The following is a 19,768-nucleotide window of genomic DNA, read 5'->3' on the forward strand; positions in this document are numbered from 1 at the left end:
AGACCAGCAGATTGGAACTGTGATTCTTGAAGTGACCTTATGCTTGCAACATCCCTACAATATGTCCGCAACACTCAGTGTCCCTCTTTGTCATTTATGTTGACTTTGTTTTTAGTTCACATACCGTGAACCTGCTCTCCCCTGCATCCATTTTTAAAAAATCATGACTGTTGATTTGTCGACATCAATAACATTTCTTATTGAAATATTTGTTTCCATCAGATATCCAAACCAAAGGCAAAATCAGCATTGACCATTAAAGGAACCAAGAGGGTGGTTTAAATCCAATGGCTTTCTCAGCTGCAGCAGCTTCCACACTGATGTCATGTGAATGGTTGTAAGATGCTCACTCATTCACAATCTGGATGGACTTCATTAAAGCATTCAGAGGTATTCTTTTATCCTGAATACAGTGAAAGGTAAATCCCTGATCAATTCTTCCTTTCCAAGTGCAGGGTTACCAATGACAAAATGTAACATCTCCACTAGATGACATCAGTGAGACACCAGATCTTGCTGAGTCCTTCAGCCCCCGTTGGATTCAGTGACCTACTGCTTTAAAGACTAAGCTATCAATAGACCCTGGGTTCAACACACCACTGCTGCATCACTGCTTAAAAGAGGTACAGTGTATCATGAGAAAAGGAATGACTTAATTAAATATGCATACACACATGCTCACACACACAAGTGGGCACACAGTCAAATGGAGATACACATACATAGGCAGACACACAGATATACACACATGCACACACACAGAGGCAGGCACACAGTCACATGGGCAAACACATACATAGGTAGACACACAAACCAACATGCACGCACACACACACACAAGCAGACATACGGACACACACACAGATACACAGACCCACAGCTTTAAAAAAAATCCAATTATAGATTGTGGATAATGGCTTACATATTGTTGTGCATTCTAGATGGTGTACTGTAGAGTCATTGCAAAGTGAAGCAACAATCATTTTGGATTTTGGCCCTGGGAGTGTGTGGAGGGATGTATGCCACCTAGGGCCAGGGTTGGTGAGAGCTCCAGTGGATGATGGCCCAAAGCAGGCCTGTGGGGGTAGGGGGTGGTTGGGTGGCGTCTGGTCAGAGATCGGTACCTGTTGGCAGATGGGGAAATTGGATCCACGGCTGGGGAGCCCTGGTAGTGGGAGTTGGAGAGGTTGAGGGGGTCTGGGATTTGGAGCCTGGATCAATGGGGGTAATTCAGTGGGGGCATGGGGCAGGTGGTGATACTAGTAGTGGGGACAGGGGGATGGTTGATGCCGTGGGGAGAGGTCCTGAAGCAGAGGAAATAAGTAGTGGACTTATCTACATGCAGACCGGTGTCATTGTAACCCAGTTTTCCAGGGAGTGCCTAGAACTGAAACTCCCTCGGGAATTTGAACCAATTTCCAGGACACGGAGACTGATGACATTTGATGCGCATCTGTCACTGGAACATCAACAGACTGCTCTCAGCAACTGGTCTGTGGGGTATACTTAGACTGATGTGTAATAACTTGTGCATCTCTTGTTACGGCTGAGTTGATTGTAAAGCACCTGATTTATATGATGTCAGTCCTCAAAGTTTTTGCTCACCGGTAATGTGCCAGCAGCCCCAAACTCAAGGACAGCCGTGCACTTTCGTCGACAGTGGCAGTGACCTGCCAGCACATCACACCCCTGTAGCTATAGGGTCAAGCTCACACATCTCTCACCTTCTTCTTCCAGGATTCTTCAGCCCGTTGGAGCTGGCTGTATCGTTCGGTCAGTGGGACACGGATAGCGCTCTGGATCTTATTGGTCTTATTCCTCCACTGTTCCTCTCCACCTTTCAGCTTGTGTAACCTGGTGTGGGACACGCTCAGTATTACTGACATACATAGTATGAATCAACCCTTCTGCAGTGTCGAGAAGTCAACCCCTGCTCCCCTCTCATATATCGGTCACGTAACTTTACCCTACAAAGCAGACAGCTTACGTTCTATTCAAGGGTCCTGCCTTAAAGTTATTTCACTGATAGGAACAGTCTGTGCATGCTGCTTGTAGCTAGCAGGCCTTGTTCTGTCTATTTCCCCATTGTGTTTTGTAGCAATTCCTTTCAACAATCATGTTCTTACATGCTGTCTAGTAATCCTGCAGGGCACACGGCAGTAGAACGACTCAGGGCTGTTTATTTTTTAATTGGCTTTTCAGGATCTGTGTGAGGCTGGCAAGGCCAGCATTTATTGTCTGTCCTTATTTGCCCTTGAGAGAAGTGGCTTGCTAGGCCATTTCAAAGGGCATTGATGGATCTATAGTCACATGTAGACCAGACCAGGTAGGAACAGAAAAGGACTCAGTGAACCAGATGAATTTTTACAACCCAGTAGAGGTGTGATCATCATTACTAATAACCAGTTTTTACTCTACATTATTAACTGAATTTAAGTTCCACAGCTGCATGGTGGGACTTGAACCTGGGTCTCTGGATTGTTTGTCCCTGGTCAATGGCACTAGCATTAGTACTTTGTCCCAGGAATTCACTCTGTGGAAGTGACTGGAATGACCTTAGAGTCAGAGTACAACACACTGCTGCCACCATCGAGTGTGTTCGGCATCAAAGGCCTGCGATGAATTTCTAGGCAAAACTAGAACAAGAGGGTCACACCTGAAAATACAGGGTAGACCATTTAGAAGAAATTTTCTTTTCTCAAAGGTACGAACTTTTAGAATTTGCTACTCTCATGGCTGTGGAGGTTCAATCATTGACAGTTCAAATGACAGAATGATAGATTTCTGGATATTAGAGTCATCAGTGGATATGGGGTTAATGCAGGAAAATGGTGTCGAAGTTGGAGATCAGCCAATTATCTTGTTGAGTGGTAGAGCAGTCTCGAGGGGGCAATGGTTCCTCCCGCTCACACCTCTTATGTCCAGGAATCCACTGATGTCTGTTTTGGATGCAAGCAATGACTGGGGTTGCAAATTCCAAAGCTCACTATCCTTGAGTAAATTCATTTCACCTTATTTCACTCCTAAATGGTCTAGCCCTTATTTGAGACCGGTTTTGCTGGGATATGACCCCAGAAATTCATCCCTCATCTTCAGTTCACACACACTCTATTTCTTAGAAGGAAAAAAGAAGAGAAATATGTAAAAGGGTAGGAGAATTGGGTCAAATCTCATAAACTCTGTACCTATCTTTAAGAGATGGTCCAACTTTAATTGGAGGCAGAGTTTCGTCTCCATTGTCCTCTTCAAGTAACTGACCCGAGTGGCTGTTCTCTTCTATTTGGTCTTGATACTGTGGCACATCAGCCTTCTGCCATGACGATGAGGAAAAGTTGTCCAACTGTTGCCATGGTGGCAAGGGTTGGTCATTGGCCTGTTGCCATGGAGGTGAGGATTGCCCGGGTGCCTGTTGCCATGATGGTGAGGGTTTGTTCTCTGCCTGTTGCCATGGTGGTGAGGGTTTGTTCTCTGCCTGTTGCCACGGTGGTGAGGGTTTGTTCTCTGCCTGTTGCCATGGTGGTGAGGGTTTGTTCTCCGCTTGTTGCCATGGTGGTGAGGGTTTGTTCTCCGCTTGTTGCCATGGTGGTGAAGACGGTGGTGTTGCAAAACTGCCCTGTGTTGACAGCTCTAATTTTTCAACATCTGTGATAATAGAACAGAAAACTGCTTAGATTAGCAGAGTAACAAAAGGAACATCAGCAGCTAAACGACTGATCGTTTAAACAAATATATAATGAAGTTGCTACTCTTCTGACTAATTATTTATATCTAATTCCAAAGCATTTCTTGTTTCACCAGCTTCTCTTCCCCCCTCTCCCCAGTGCAAGCACAGTTTAAGAAGCAAAACCAAGATAGTGAGAATGTTGTCAGACCATTTGAGACTGAGTCTGGTTCAGTCTTAACCCAGTGCCGCTGTCCAAATGTTCTTTAGCAGCAAGATCTAAACCCAGGAGGGTTCCGAAGGCTGGACCATTGGAGGTATTCAAAGAAAAGGTAGATGAATTTTGAAAAATTGGGAAATTGAGGACTAGATGATCTGGTACAGAAGAGGAATTGAGGCCTGGTGTAGATCAGCAATGATCATATTGGATGGTGGGACAGACTTGAGGCTAAGTGTCCTACTCTTGCTCCGATTTTCTTGAATTCTTTAAATAACCATTAGGAACAAGAACCCTTCCATTTATTTCTCCATGTTTAAGCTAATGAAGTAATTTAGAATGAAGAAAAGACTTTCAATCCATCTTAATTCATCCATTCAAAATGAACTAATCTCCTTTTGTTACGTTGTCCACTTGTTCCTTCAGTGACACCAGGACTTTCCGCTCTGCTATCTGCAACTTCATTTCAATGATTAAGTTACTTTTGGTGTGAAGATTTCTTGACACTGGGGCTAATTTGCTTTTGAAAAGGCACGATGCTGGAAATTTGAAAAAACAGTTCTTAAATCTGGACCATTTCTGCACCATTCATGGAGTATATCGATTGGTATTAGTATTGGTTTATTATTGTCACTTATACCGAGGTACAGTGAAAAACTTTTGCATACCGTTCGTACAGATCAATAACACAGTGCATTGAGGTAGTACAGGGTAAAAACAATAACAGAATACAGAGTAAACTGTCACAGCTACAGGGAAGTGCATTGCAGGAAGACAATAAGGTGAAAGGTCAAACAAGGTAGATTGTGAGGTCAAGAGTCCATCTCATCATATACTGTAAGGGAACCATTCAATGATCTTATCACAGTGGGATAGAAGCTGTCCTTGAGCCTGGTGGTATGTGGCCTCAGGCACCTGAGGGTCCATTTATTTTTCTTTCCCATATTCTAGCCTTCAGCTTTGTTCCTACTCAGGTGCAAGAGTGAAATTGGCAAACTAATCGCCCAAGTGCCGGACTACCAACCCAGAGATTTGAATTCAAATCCCAGTTTTGCAGTTGTGGAATTTAAATTGAGTTAATAATCTGGAATGATTTGAATAATGTGGTGTCAGCAATGATGACCACAAAACTACTGGATTGTTGTAAAGCACATCTGGTTCACCTGTGCTCTTCAGGAGAGAAAATCCAGTGTCCTTACTCAGTCTGGCCTACATGTAACTACAGACCCACCAATGTGGTTGACTCTTTAATGGTAAAGTAAGTCACACACTTCATTTAGGGATGGGCATTAAATTGCCAGTAATGATAAGACCCTAAAACAAAATGAATTGAAGATCTTTGCAGACACGGTAGTGTAGCAGTTAGCGTAACGCTATTACAGCATCAGCGACCCAGGTTTAATTCCAGCCGCTGTCTGTAAGGAGTTTGTACGTTCTCCCCGTGTCTGCATGGGTTTCCTCTGGGTGCTCCAGTTTCCTCCCACATTCCAAAGACATACGGGTTAGGAAGTTGTGGTCATGCTATGTTGGCACAGGAAGCGTGGCGACACTTGCAGGCTGCCCCCAGAACACTCTACGCAAAAGATGCATTTCACTACGTGTTTCAATGTACATGTCACTAATAAAGAGATCTTTTATCTTATCTTAATTAATGGCCAAGGGTTGCCATTTCTGAAACATTTCATTCATTGAAGTCATGGGCTAGGGGCAGTAGAAGCTGAAAAACACAGCCAAAATATCCCAACGGCAGAAAACATTTGCCTTGAAATTCCTCTTACTCCTGAATGAACTAAAGTTTCTTGTGAAAACCTGCCCTGCAAAATTTCACTGCATTGGAGAACCAAGGACAGATCCTGCACTAAAACTCTTCCACTGTGAAGCAAGCAAGGGAAAACATGTAGCTTGAATGGGCAGGAGGTTTGAGCGGTTGTTGGAGGGTAATCAGGACCCACAGGGCTGGAGCAGGACAACGGTGGAAGGGGGTGCAATTGTCTCCTGTGGAAGTGGGAATGGGGCAGATCATGACCAGGCTGGGAAGGGTTTGGGGGATAAGGAAGAGAGGCTTTGAGACCAAGTCCCCACACCATTTCTGGGACATACTCCAACATGTCCTCTTTAAATCCCCTTTAAACTTCTTGTAAAGTCGCGCTCCCGAAGGATATGCCTGCACTGTCCGCACACCACGCAGGGGCCACTGAAATATACATGTGTAACATCCAGCCACATGTTGTCAGGAGTTTCTGGGCTTTACTGTGTCATGCATACAGACATCCAGAAGGAAAATTGTGGATCTAAGTCATAGAGTCATAGAGAGATACAGCACGGAGCAGGTCCTTTTGTCTGCATCAACCATCACACACACATTTACACTAATCCTACATTGATACCATTTTTTTATTCTCTCCACATTCTCATTAACTCCGCCCAGATTCAACCACTCACCTACACACTAGGGGCAATTTACAGTGGCCAATTTATCTACCAACCCACACATCTTTGGGATGTGGGAGGAAACCGGAGCACCCGAGGGAAACCCACAAGGTCACAGGGAGAATGTGCAAACCCCACACACACACACAGCACCAGAGATCAGGATTGAACCCAGGTCTCTGGTGCAGCGAGAGCTCTACCAGCTGTGCCAATGTGCCAGCCTACTTCAAAGACCATCTGCCAATATAATTGGTTTTCCAGAATTCCATCAGGTACACCAAATAGACATTAGAATATATTTAATTTGGATGGTTAATTAACTTCTCCTTAGTAAAACTCCTTACATTTTATTACATATTTTTCTAAAGGTAATCCATGACAATCTGCTCCTTTGGGTGTCCAGCTTCCAAAGATACAGATTGTTCTAATGACAGACTGAGGTCAAAGCTCAGAGCTGTGCTCAGTGAGATCCAGAACCAAGAGTCTAACATGCTGTCATTGAGCAATGGACAGACCAAACAATGTTGCATGGTCTGTCTCTCAGGACAATCACGGGCATTGGCTACTGTGCTTCATTTCCACAATCTAATATCCCAACCTTTAAATCCTCCTTTCTAATTCTGTCAGATACCTCAGGTGATTTGAATTATTATTGGAATGCCAGTCACTAACTCCAGCTGTTCTTTTGTTGATATTGCTAGGTATTACAGTTGGCCCCATTGCATCCTGTTGCTCTTGAACATATATTGTTGCAGCTTCGTCAGAGTCCTGTACCTCCTTCACCTGTAGTACTGAGGGCCACACAGTGGCCAGCAGTGTCCCCCAGCTCCAGTGATCCAGCATAACCCTGACCTCAGGTGCTGTCTGTGTGGAATTTGCACTTTCTCTCTATACCGCATGGGTTTTCCCCAAAGTGCTTCACTTTCCTCCCACGCCACAAAGACGCGCTTGTTGGTAAGTTAATTGGCCCTAGTGCAGGTGGCTGGTGAGAGAATCAGGCAGTGTTAATGGGCATGTGTGAGAGAATAGGTTACAGTGAACAACATAGGGGAATGGTTAGCTCTGAGAACTGGTATAGATTCGATGGTCCAAATATCCTCCTGTGCTATAAGCAAGTGTGGAAGCATCTTCACCAGAAGACTGCAGCAGGTAAAGAAGGAAGTTTACCATCACATTGTCAAGTTACTGAGGGGTGGTGAATGAATGGGTGAGGGAAGTGATTACAGGACATTCCAAATGTATTCAGGTTAATTGGCACAATCAAATTAATGCAGGATTAGTGTAAACGTGTGATTGATGGTCAGCATGGACTCTATGGGCTGAAGGGCCTGTTTGCTGTATCCATCTATCACTCTATGACTCTAACAAGTAATCAGTATTAGAATAGTAAAGAAATAAGCAATGAAATCCAAACATTGTACTTGCCCACTGCTTCTTTCTCATTGTGCACTTGTACTTCACTGGAATTTTGTTCCTCTGTAGGATCTGTCTTAATTGGTCTCACTTCACCTCCCATTCCCTCTGGCTTCTTGGTTACGCCTGCCATGTCTGCATTCTGTTGTTCTCTGTCCAGCTCACACGGAGCACTTGGAACAGAGCTGCTCTCTGCCAGTACACTCTCCTCACATTTCCCAGGCTGTTCCTGCAGATTGTGACTCTCCAGACTTCCACCTCTCTGTTCATCAACACTTTGTGTTTTCAATATTCCCTTAATTTCCTTGCTTATCCATCGACTCTCCTCGTCAGCTCCTTTCCAGTCACCCTCGCTGCTGGTGATTAGCACAGATGACATGACCTCAGCCTTCAGATTCTCCTTCTGGGCTGCAAGGTGATTTATGATGTGTGACTGTGTTTCGACCGTAGTGACTGGTACTTGTGAACTGGGCAGCGATTGAGGGCGTTGTTCTGGTTGTTTCTGGAGCTGAAAATACAACAGTTCCATTAATAACTGCACAACTGACGAAGGGGAAGATACTTAAAGGTTTGTTCGCTACAATCCAAGACTACTTGGCTTATGTTACAGATCTGAGGAGGTGAGATGGAGCAAGAGCCCAAAAGAAAACCAAATGGCTGTAAGGAGGAGGACAATTTGAAATGAAACCTGAATTCAGATCAAGCTCTGGGCTAAATTTTAAAAATAAAAGGTTGGTCTTAAACATGAACTCTATGTCAACCTGTGTCCAACATGATCACTGCAGAGAACAAGGCTGAGGTGAAAAGAGAGCCTGCTTCAGGAGGCAGGCTGGTGATTGAGCTGTTCTCCTGACACTGACAGGCTAGGTTAACCTGCCTTGTATGTTTTACATCAGAAAACTGGGATTCCCAGACCTCAGGCAACACGGCAGCTGAAGGGAGGTGTGAACAGATTTGTGAAAGAAGCAGTTTCTTCAAAGCACTGCTTTTGGACCAGAAGATGCAGGTGTTCTTCTCTGGGTTACTGAGTATCCCAGGATAGGGAATCAGACATCCCCTTTCCTCCTGGGATTGGAATTGGAGCCGCCTGCTTGCCTGACTGGATGCTGGACCCGTTCATCAGCTCTCCTACCATAAAGGAAACAGGAAATATTGTCAATACTCAGCAGGTCAGGCAGCATTTGTAGAGAGAGAAAAACAGACATAACGTTTCAGGTTAAAGACCTTTCATCAGATCAAGGAAAAGTTAGGAAACAAGTATGTTTTACATTGCAGAGAAAGGGGAGGGGTGAAAGAATAAAGGGAATGTCTGCAGTGGGGAGCAAGGGAGTCTGAATGCGAGTGGCAGTGGTGCTAGCAGAGAGAGGCTGGCTGAAGCAGATGAGGTGCAGAAGACCAATGACAAGTCTCTGCCCAGAATTCGACTTCATTAAGAGGTTCAGCATCCAGTCAGGCACAGCAGTTGGCTCCAAACTCCAACCTGGAGGGCCTGATTCTAAGGAATAGGGGGATATCCAGCTCTGTCCTTGAAGTCGGGCATGGTCTGTTCCTATGGGACACTTTGTGACACAGGGAAGGACATCTGCACCTCCACGCTCACAAGCAATGCTTTAAACAAGCAGACCATCGTCACAATCTCACCGTCTCTCAGCCACCGTTTTCCCCAAGTTCAGGAAGTCCCAGTTGCCCTCTGCAAAGCTTGCAAAGCTGGTTAACCCAGAGTTTGCAGCCTCAGTAAATCATTTAAATCACTAGCCTGCCTCCTGGATGCAGATTGCTTGCCCAGTGTAACCTGGGCTTTATCCAGTTTTTGTTTCAGATTTACAGCATCTTCAACCTTTTTGCTTTTTTCTGTATGAGACATACACCATCTCAACCTTGCCCATACAACCCTTCTGGGTAAAAGCCACTGTGTCCAATGTACGTCATGAGAAATGCCAATGCCAATAGAGAGGTAGGTGGTTAGAAAGGCTGGAGGACCTTCAATAGCTTTGATTTTACTTGCTGTTTGCCAGAAACTATCAGTCCATTTTTAGACTAATAGGTTGGAACCCATGTTTAGTTTTCCAACGTCCAATGGCAATAAAAACTAGAGCCCTAAGCATCAGTGGTCTTCAAGTTGTTTGATATCACTGACGACGTTTCCTGTGTAAGACTACCATAGGAATTCAACAGTGTTAGCACTAATTCAGGATCATGACTTACTCACGGATAAAGAATTCAGCAGAAATCTGCAGCCAAACTCAATCCTGGTCTGCAAACCCCATCACAAACATTCCATTGTTCTCCCTGAGTGAGTATGGATTAGAGAAATCCTGATATCAGACAGAAGTCACACATTTTCACTGTATCTCCAGCAGGGTCTGCTTTTATTGCCACTTCTAGGAAACATGTCTGAGCGATCTGCAGTCAAAATAACCTCAATGAATCTGCTGACCTCATCCAAATTCCTGTGGAATATTTTTAAATTAAATTCCTAGTTTCTCCAGGTCTCTCTGTCCTCTTATTCTACTTACCCTGTCTTAGCTATTGGGAAATTCAGCCAAGGTCGTAAATGTCTTGACATGTATTTCTGCAGTTGGCCACAGAAAGTACACTTGGAATTTTCTAACTGGACAATGTCCACTTTCCCCTCCCTGAAATGGAACACTGCTGTAAACAAAGCAGCTTACCTCACATTCCAGATGAGTAATATTAACCCTAAAGCTAACAGGAGCTGGCAGGTTAATATGTCAATCAGCCACAGAGCTTAAACAGATACAGCAACTGATTGCAATCAGCCCGAACTCATTACATGCCTAATTTCCTACAATCCGTCAGGCAGACCACATAAAGAATGCTGTTTCTTGCCTATAGACCAACTCTCTTAGTAACAGCTGGAGCCCAGTATATAGCTATGGCTCTATTGATACCCCACTGATTCAGAAGTTTGTGAGCTCAAGCTCCCACTCCATGATCTTCAATGCACAGTATCAGGAAACAGAGTAAGGGAGCATTTCACAATTGGCTCCAAAATTGTTTTCTTGACGACCCATGACATAGCTCTGCAAATTATTGATACATGGAAGCAGGAATCAAACTGCTGGAGCAACTCGGATGAAGGGTCTTGACCTGAAACGTCGATTGTCCATTTCCCCCCTGCAGATGCTGCCTGACCTGCTGAGTTCCTCTAGCAGTTTTGTTTTATGATCCAAATTCCAGCATCTGCAGTCTCTTGTGTCGCCAGTAACACAAGGAGACCTGTAGAAAGTGAGTGAGAAGCTAGGGGGAATTTTCTGATTCACAAAAACTTGCATTTGCTTCCTCTGGTCAAGTTTGCATCGACTACGGCTGGATCATTTGTACTTTCTAGAGGAGCCTGGTTTCTTGTAATTTTTGTCAGTTGTATAGTTTACCACAACTTGAACAAACAAATTTTTTAAAGCCAGCTATATCCTTACACACTGAAGCAGACAAAGAAGCTCCTACCTGGAAGGGAATCCTGTAATTCCTCTTAAGAATTGTTAAGACTTGAAGTTACATTCATGGTGTAGTGCCAGTCCTCATACTTGTATTTTTGTAGCACACTGAATTATCTCAGCAAACTTATTCTTTATAGCCCATTTGCCACTCCCTGTTCTAAGTTGCTTTGCTTTAGCTATGCCTTCACAGAGCTTAAACCCGAACACGTAAGAATCTGATTTTCTTCCCAGTGAATATATATGAATAGGCAGAGAATCCAGCCCCTTTCAGTAAACGGATGGATCAGATTACCTCGTTGAAGTTAAAACTTGCTCAGACAGAAAGCACCTTTACAGAACGGCTTGCACAAACAGACCAAATTATCCCAGCTGTGGCTCTGATGCAAGCAAGGTTTGGACTTAGGTGAACATGCTGTAAGTCTGAGACTTACCGAGTGACAAGTGCCACTGTTTCTGTAGTTTCACTCTGTCACTGGACTCCTTGTGGAGCAGAGCAGGGGAAAAGTGGTGCCCACTCTTTCTGCGATTCCCCAGCCTCGCTGACCACACACTAGTCGGATCTGCGGGATCAGAAACCTCATTCACTCCAAAGAGATCCATTCATTTTCCAGCAGGGGACCTCAATGAGAGGAGGAATGACCACTGTAGGTATCTTCCACACCCTGATATGGACAGTATAGCTTGGCCATCTTCACCAGAGACTGGACATGGGCCAACTGCTCTGAACAGCTGAACTTTGCTACATGTATTAGTGTCATAGAGTCATGCAGCTATACAGCACAGAAACAGGCCCTTTGGCCCAACTTGTCCATGCTGACCAATTTGCCTAACTAAGCTAGTCCCATTTGCTTGTGTTTGGCCCATATCCCTCTAAACCTTTCCCATCCGTGTAACTTTCCAAATGTCTTTTGTATGTTGTAACTGTACCCACCTCTACCACCTCCTTTGGCAGCTCATACCATATGCTCACCACCGCCTATGTGAAAAGGTTCCCCCTCAGATCCCTTTTAAATCTTTCCCCTCTCACTTTAAACTTATGCCCTCTAGCTTTGGACTCCCCTGCCCTGGGGAAAAGACTTTGGCTATTCACTTTATCTTTGCCCCTCATGATTTTATAAAACTCTACAAGGTCATCCCTCAGCCTCCCACACTCCAGGGAAAAGAGTCCCAGCCTATCCAGCCTCCCCTTATAACCCAAGCCCTCCAGTCCTGGTAACAGCCTCGTAAATCTTTTATGCACCCTCTCCAGTTTAATGACATCCTTCCTCTCGCAGTGCGCCCAGAACTGCACACAATACACCAAATATGGCCTTACCAACACCTTGTAGAGCTGTAACATGACAACCCAACTCCTGTACTCAACATTCTGACCAGTGATACTAACCAGTATTCTGACCAATTATCCCAGCATGTTGTCCCTTTCAATCAAGTCTTAAAAGGAGCTGAAAACACAACATTCAATACTTTTAAATAAAGCGTGACATTTCTTAGTAAACTTAAGCAGCAGATAATTGCACGTACATTCAGGCTTTTCAAGTTCCTTTAAGGAGACAGGACAATAAGTGAAGGAAAAGCTGCAGCTTCAGCACCGTGGCAACATTGAAGTACAAGTAAGGTTTACCATTTGGACTTCACTCATGGTGACAGGTTGGGTGCGATAGCGAATTCCTTTCTGTCTGCGCTCATTTCTCCCTTCCAGTGGGGGCACCTTCTTTGTCACGGGCTGGCACAGGCTGTCGAACAGGGCCATCTTCTGGCTCAGACTCAGCTTTGAATTCTCGTCCCCTCTCTCCTCTGCCTTCTGCTCAGACGCACCGCTGTCTGGTCCATGCACATCTGGTTCCCTTGGTGACTGTACCCTGGAGAGACTAAGAGTTTACATCAGTCAGAAAACTGAGCCGTTTAGAGAAAAGAAAGGCAGAGTGGGGAACAGGATAAGGCCTTGTGGCTGCTCCACCTGTCAGTGTGATTGTGCCTGTTTTGTAGCTTAATTCTTTTCACCCAGTTCCATCACTTATAAATCTACCAGTTTCAGTCTTCTTGTAGAGAGAGGTGTACCTCTAGAATTCTCTACCCCAGACAGTTGTGGAGGCTGAATCACTGTTGGTACTTCGAGAGGAGTTAAATGAATTTTTGAAAGGTCAGGGAATTGAAAGCCGTGGGGAACTGTCACAGAAGAGGAGTTAAGTCCTGCTACAGATCAGTCATGATCATATTGAATGACAGGGCAGGCTTGAGAGGCCGAGTGGCCTACTGATTCTAAACAGGTTACGTTCACCAGGTTTGTATTCCACTAACTATGAAAACTAATAGGTGATCTTATGGAGGTATTTAAAAGGTAGAAAGTGAGAAACTATTGTCAAGAATTCCACTCCTGAAACATTATACAGCACAAAAATCAAAAATACAAAATAAATACAGAAAAAGCTTGGGATACCACAGGTCAGGCAGCATCTATGGAGAGGGATACAGTTAACATTTCAGGTTGCCGACCCTTCTTTAGACCACTGAAATATTATAACCCCATGTCATCATCAGTCAGAGGATAATCACCACATCAAATCATGTCAAAGATCAGCATCTTTCAACATCTCTCAATCTTCCATTTCCAAATTTCACAAGCCCAGGTCTCCTGGGACCCTGTCAGGGGTCTCATGGACCAGTGCAGACACTGAGCCTTGGAACACTATTTGATCGTGGGAGGGAAGACAGAAATTAGAAATTAAAGCACTGTTTCTTTCACCAGTTTCCGTGTCAGTAACCTTGTCTGTCACTGGGCACTTCTGGGACAACATGATCTTAATCTCCCAGTGCCAGACTCCAGGCAAGTGAATGGCAAACAGTTCTTGTCTGCTCCATTCTGGGCCCCCTCTAGATGCAGGGGAATGTCTAGCTGTACATCTTCTTCTCGCAAGACGGCACTAAACCTGTATTTTCCACCAGGTGTCACTGCATTGCTTCATGAATGGGAAGCCTGTCAGATCCCTGTAACTTCACTTGAAGCATCCAAACTGCCATCCCAGTCAAGGGTAGTGAACCGAACAGCACTCATAGCTGGGATTTCTTGCTCTGTTTGGTTTAATAATGCGTTGAGGGGCTGTCAGCTCTCAGCCGCAAATCTTCCCTTGACAGATAATAATTGGATTTGAATCCTCCCCCAGATGAAATACAAACACATTTGCCTTTCCATTAAAAGGATCTAAAATCTCTTTAAAACAAAGTCTTCAGAACTGCGGAAAATAAGCTAAACATTGGATTCTGCATTTTTTCATAGGAGTATTTTAAATTCTTCAGGATGCTGAATATGAGCAGCCACGTCCTCAACTCTGTTTCACATGGTCGTATCGTAATGCACCGCTTCAGTGAGAGCAGAAATCCATCTATTCTGATATTTGATCTTCCATTAAATAGTGGCAAGAAGATTTTGATAACAACACTTTAAGTGCTTAGACTCCCTCCCAGTGCAATGATTTTGATACATGTTTCTGCCCTATTCACCACGCAGAGCTTTGCTGTACAGAGGGTGTGGTGTGCTACCCTGTCAAATCCAGTCCAGAAATTAGACCAGTTATTTCAGTTGAAAGTGCCCTTTTCCTACAATGTAATGCGATAACAACCAATACTGGATCATTTTGCTCCTCTCTGGAAATTTACCCAGTCAGCTCCAGCTCTGAGATATGCAGACATAATGTCATTCAATATGGGAGCACCTGTTATTGAGGCACGGTTCCAGGGGCACTGTGCTGGGCTGGGACTCCGCAAGTATGTGCCACACTTAACTTCTTTATAAGTCAGACCCATCATGGTAGTGACATCTCCACCTCACCAAATCAATATCAGCCCACAGACACCCACAATCTTCCATTGCCTGAGGCCCCAACCACTTCCTCCCCAACATCACCAGAGGCCGTAACCTTCCAATCACCTTCTGAGCACTCCTCTCGATGCTCCAATTAGCCAAACCTCTGATCACATCCCTGACCCTCCAGTCACCCGAGGCCCCGACCCTCAATCACCGCCTCTCACGACCCTGTGATGACCCATCCAGACCCTCTGACCATCCAAGACCCCGACCCTCTGATTACCATCCCAACTCTTCTACAACTGAGACTCCAGTCCTCTGATCACCCGAAACCCTCACCCTCCAATCACCATCCTGATCCTCCAAATGCCATCCCAACACTCCGATGACCCATCCAGATCCTCCAACCCTCCAAGGCTCCAACCTTCCGTTCACCCCTCCCAACCCTCTGATCATCACTGACCTACTGCAATACTGCACCTCATCTCCAAAAACTTCCTGCTGGGGTGGAGGTAATCTGCAGGGCATCTCTGCTCCACAACCAAGATCATTCCAACTTCAGTCAAAAAGCTACAGTACACAGACAACACATGTTCTGTGGCCAACTTCAAGTCAACGTTGACATGTTAACTGAAGCTTATGAGGAAATAAGCCTTACTCTAAACATCTTCAAACCAAAGGTCCTCTGCCAGCTTACCCCTGTTGTACATCTCTCCCACAATATTGGTCCGAGGTGGGACCCTGGGAAATGTGAAGCACTTCCCATATCTCAGGACCCACCATTCAGTAAAGGTGAACACCTATGATGAAACTTGCCTTCAGTTTCCCAGCTCAGACTTTGGACAAGTGAGGAAAAGAGCATTTGAATATCAAGATCTCAAACCTGGCTATTCCCTCCCCTCCTGTATGCATCTGAGTCATGGACTTCCTAGTGCAGGCTCTTCAAAGCACTGGAGAGATACCACCAACAGTGGCTCCACAAAATCCTCCAAATCCACAGGAAGGATAAGTAAATCAATGTCAGCGACATTTCCCAGGTCACCATTCCCAGTATTGAGGTCATAGTTACACTTAGTCAATGCTGATGGCCAGGCCTTGTTTTTCAGATATCTGACACCAGGCTCCCAAACCAAACACTGTATTCTGAGTTCTGGAAGATTACCCAGGTTGTCAGTAGAAATGATTCAAGGATGTTCTCAAACCCTTCATACAGAAGTATAAGATTCTCACCAACTCCTGGGAATTCAAGACCATACAAAATGGAGTAGGAGCATTTGGGATGGTACTGAGAACCTTGTGTCAATGCCTTGGGAATGCAAAGAGACCTGACATAAATGCAGAAGGAGCGCACCAACTCCCAAAGCCATACCGCCCCTCCCTCCCCAACCAAGTATTTCCTGCCCCTCCAGTGGCAGGTTCTGCATGTCCCACGTCAACCATTTCACAACCCACAGAACTGGAGTGGAAGCAGGTCATCCTTGACCCCAAAGGACCACTTAACAAAGAAGTAAAGAAGAAGAGAATATCTCTGTGATATAATTAAGAACAGTTACATGGCACTATGTCATGTAATAAAAATAGAAGATGCTGGAAATACTCAGCAGGCCAGGCAACATCTGGGGAGGGAGAAACAGAGAAGCTTCAGATCAATGACCTTTCATCAGCGTTGCCTGACTTGCTGAACATTTCCAGCATTTTCTGCTTTCATCTCAGATTTCCAGCATCTGCGGTTTCTTGCTTGTGGAGCCAGTGATTTGACATTGTGTGGTAGAACTGCGGTCAGTGACTGGGTGCAGCGTAGTGTCATCAGGATCTGTGATTGGATACAGAGTGATACAAATGGAGTCACTGACTGTGTAAAGTTGGTATAATTTAAAAATCAGTTGCTGATTGTTGTTTTATATATATATAGGTATAATTATATATAGCGAATTAATTGGAAATGGATGCCATTGAATGATATAACCAAGGTGAATTGTTGAGTAGAATGCACTTTAAGAGGTGTCACAGCATGGCAGATTTGGAAAAATTAATGGAACAATAAATATGTTGTTCAATTGAACATGTAAATAAAGAGAGTAAGTCAATAATTATTGGAGCGGGAAATTAATTCATGCAATCCCTTGATGTCTTGGAAAAACAAGAAACATCAGGTGGACTTGGATTCTGAATGGTCATGTGGGTACCATTAGACTGATTTACATCCCTCCCCATTTTAACTTCCATTGAAGTTAACAACAATAGAAATTATGACAAATATTAAAAGCTGCTGATTTACTCTCACTCGTTTTACATCATCGTAAAAATTCAATTTATTTCCTACATGCCTAGACAACACCAATCAGAGAACTGGGATACTTACTTTTACCATTTCAACCCTTGTACTTGAATAAATCAGTAAATATTCGAGAATTCTGATTAATAAGGTTTGTGCATGTATGTGCCTGTGTGCACCTTAAACGAGTAATTCACCACACTGGAGGATTCATTTTTGCCAGTTAACATCAGCTAGAAAGTATATGCTTGCAGAAATGCTACACCAGTGAAAACTAGTCTGCTGAACTGAAGAATTCAATGGAACAGTCTCACTCACTTCCCCCAGCTCCCCGGAGCTCACGGACTCAGATGTTTCTCAAAGATCAACAGTTTTGTCATCTATACCTGGCCCTCACAGAATCCGGGTGCAGCACATCACAATATTTCAAGAACAATTTAAGTGATTTTAAGTTTGAAGAGAAAAGCAATTTTCAAATAGCCTTAAGGTAACCAGAGATCAGTCAGTGTTGTAATGCAGGACTGTAGAGATGATGCACAGCCAGTAAAAGATTTCTGGAAAAGTTCCTTATTCTCAAAGGTACTTTGAGTGGATGGAATGTTAAAATGCTGGATTAAAGTGAAACACTATTTAAAATGTTGGCTAAAGTCACAAATCTCTCAGTTTAAAGCAGTACTGGGATACTTGGCAGCACCAGGTACAATCCTGAAGTCAGAATGAACATATTTGCATTCACACAGGCACAGCTTCCCCTTAGCATCTGCGAGGACAAGTTGAACAGCTGCAGTGTGGTGGCCATGGCGAGTTTTTGCTCATGGGTCCGTCACTAGGAGACTCAGTGATGCAGGAGGCCAAGGCATTGTGTGCAATAGACAGGCCTTCTGCAGGCTGAGGTCTTCCTTGTGTGCCGGTGCAGAGTACACAAAGGGGCCAGGTCTGGGAGGTCCCGGGAGAGAATGACCTGGTGATGAGAGGGTGGGCTGAGGATCAGAAGGAGTATTGGGGCAAGGGTTTGGCATACAGATGATCTGCAATTGTCAGTCAGAGGCGGGCATCAAAGTACCATGGGTGGGCACTGGTGGCTGGGGTTGGGAAGTGAGGTGAGGTTAGGTCTAATCAGAAGAATGGTGGGTGGGATGGGGCAGGCGGTGAGTCGGGTCCATCACTGGGTGCCACTTGTGTGTCCAGGGTCCTCTATGCATTACAGAGAAAACTTGTTCTGTCCACAATCTACTCGTAGATCCCTTAACATTTTGTTTTCATTGAAATTGGGTCAAGTAGTAGACACAAAAGTGGCATTATATGTTCCAGTTACCTGTCAAAATTAACGTATCAAGCCTCTCATGAACACTTGAAACTATTTGGCCTAAAGTACATCACTTCTATTACATAGAGAAATAAGGCAGCCAACCTGTACACAGCAAGATCCCACAAAAAAATTTGCTTTCTTGGTTGAGGATATAGAGGCACTGTGTTCTGCCTTCAGATACTGCCAGCACATGAGGTTTCCCACTGTTCTGTGAGTTTAATAGATTGCTTCCAAAACGTAAGCCCCATTTTGATGTGTATGCCAAGTACCTGTTTGCCACCACCATCTCTTCTGTAGTTATCGGCTGCGTCCGACATCGATCATGTGAATGGCGCAGTCTGCGTTCCATGGCTGCGTTAACGCTATGAGGTCGCAATGGGGAGGAGGGAGATTCTGCAGGGGAGGCTTTCTCTAGTTCCTAATGGAAGTGTAGATGGCATGGGCAAAACAAAAAGAGACAAAATCATTCTCAAAACCTGGGTCAGATCTAACATCACATTCCCATAGACTCATGGCTGACAGTTTGTTAAACATTCATTTTTGTCCAGTTGCCGAAACTGGTCATCCAAGTCACATTTTATCACCGACTTTCTCTGCACAGTGTTAGGCCTATTTGAAACATGGGCTCATGGAGACATACAGCACAGAAACAGGCCCTTCAGCTCACCAAGTCAAGTACCCATTTACACCAAATCCCAATTTATGCTCCTTACGTTCCCATCAATTACCCATCGATTCAACCACTCACCTACACTTGGGCATTTTCCAGCAGCCAATTAACCCACCAACCCACTTGTCTTTAGGATGTGGGTGGAAACTGAAGCACCCGGGGGGAGCCCACGCAGTCAGAGGGAGAACGTGCAAACTCCACACAGACAGCACCAGAGGTCAGGATCAAACCTAGGTCACTGGCGCTGTGAGGCAGCGGCTCTACCAGCTGTGTCGCTCGACTGTGCTTCTTACTTCTGAACACAAGAAATAGAAACTTGCAATTTCTCCTGTTGACCTTTAATTAAATGAATTGCGTCAACCCGAAACAAATTGCCAACCTCTGAATCATCCAAACCACCTTGATAAAACATACTTTATTAAATATTCTGTTGGAGTCCTATCAACGTTTACCTGTTGTGTTGTGGATTTAACCCCTACAAGGCTACATGGAACTCAATTATAATATTTTCAACCTTTTACGGCAAAGGC

The 19,768-nt window shown here is 44.5% G+C and overlaps 1 protein-coding gene across 6 annotated transcripts in view; it reads right to left on the reverse strand.

Moving 5' to 3' along the window:
• Positions 1–19,768, reverse strand: part of LOC127583003 (supervillin-like) — a 120,520-nt gene that overhangs the window by 57,730 nt on the left and 43,022 nt on the right. For 4 of the 6 annotated variants that reach the window (XM_052038688.1, XM_052038689.1, XM_052038687.1 and 1 more), the window contains 5 exons: positions 18,838–18,986; positions 12,804–13,050; positions 7,734–8,229; positions 3,186–3,642; positions 1,725–1,854 (listed from right to left, as the gene is read on the reverse strand). In XM_052038688.1, the coding sequence (XP_051894648.1) occupies positions 1,725–1,854; positions 3,186–3,642; positions 7,734–8,229; positions 12,804–13,050; positions 18,838–18,986 (1,479 nt within the window). Of the gene's footprint in view, positions 1–1,724; positions 1,855–3,185; positions 3,643–7,733; positions 8,230–11,189; positions 11,376–12,803; positions 13,051–18,837; positions 18,987–19,768 lie in introns of those variants that run through there. The other 2 variants (XM_052038685.1, XM_052038690.1) reach the window with 2 other exon arrangements.

This window comes from Pristis pectinata, chromosome 25 (assembly GCF_009764475.1).
Source record: "Pristis pectinata isolate sPriPec2 chromosome 25, sPriPec2.1.pri, whole genome shotgun sequence".
Lineage (NCBI taxonomy): Eukaryota > Metazoa > Chordata > Chondrichthyes > Rhinopristiformes > Pristidae > Pristis > Pristis pectinata.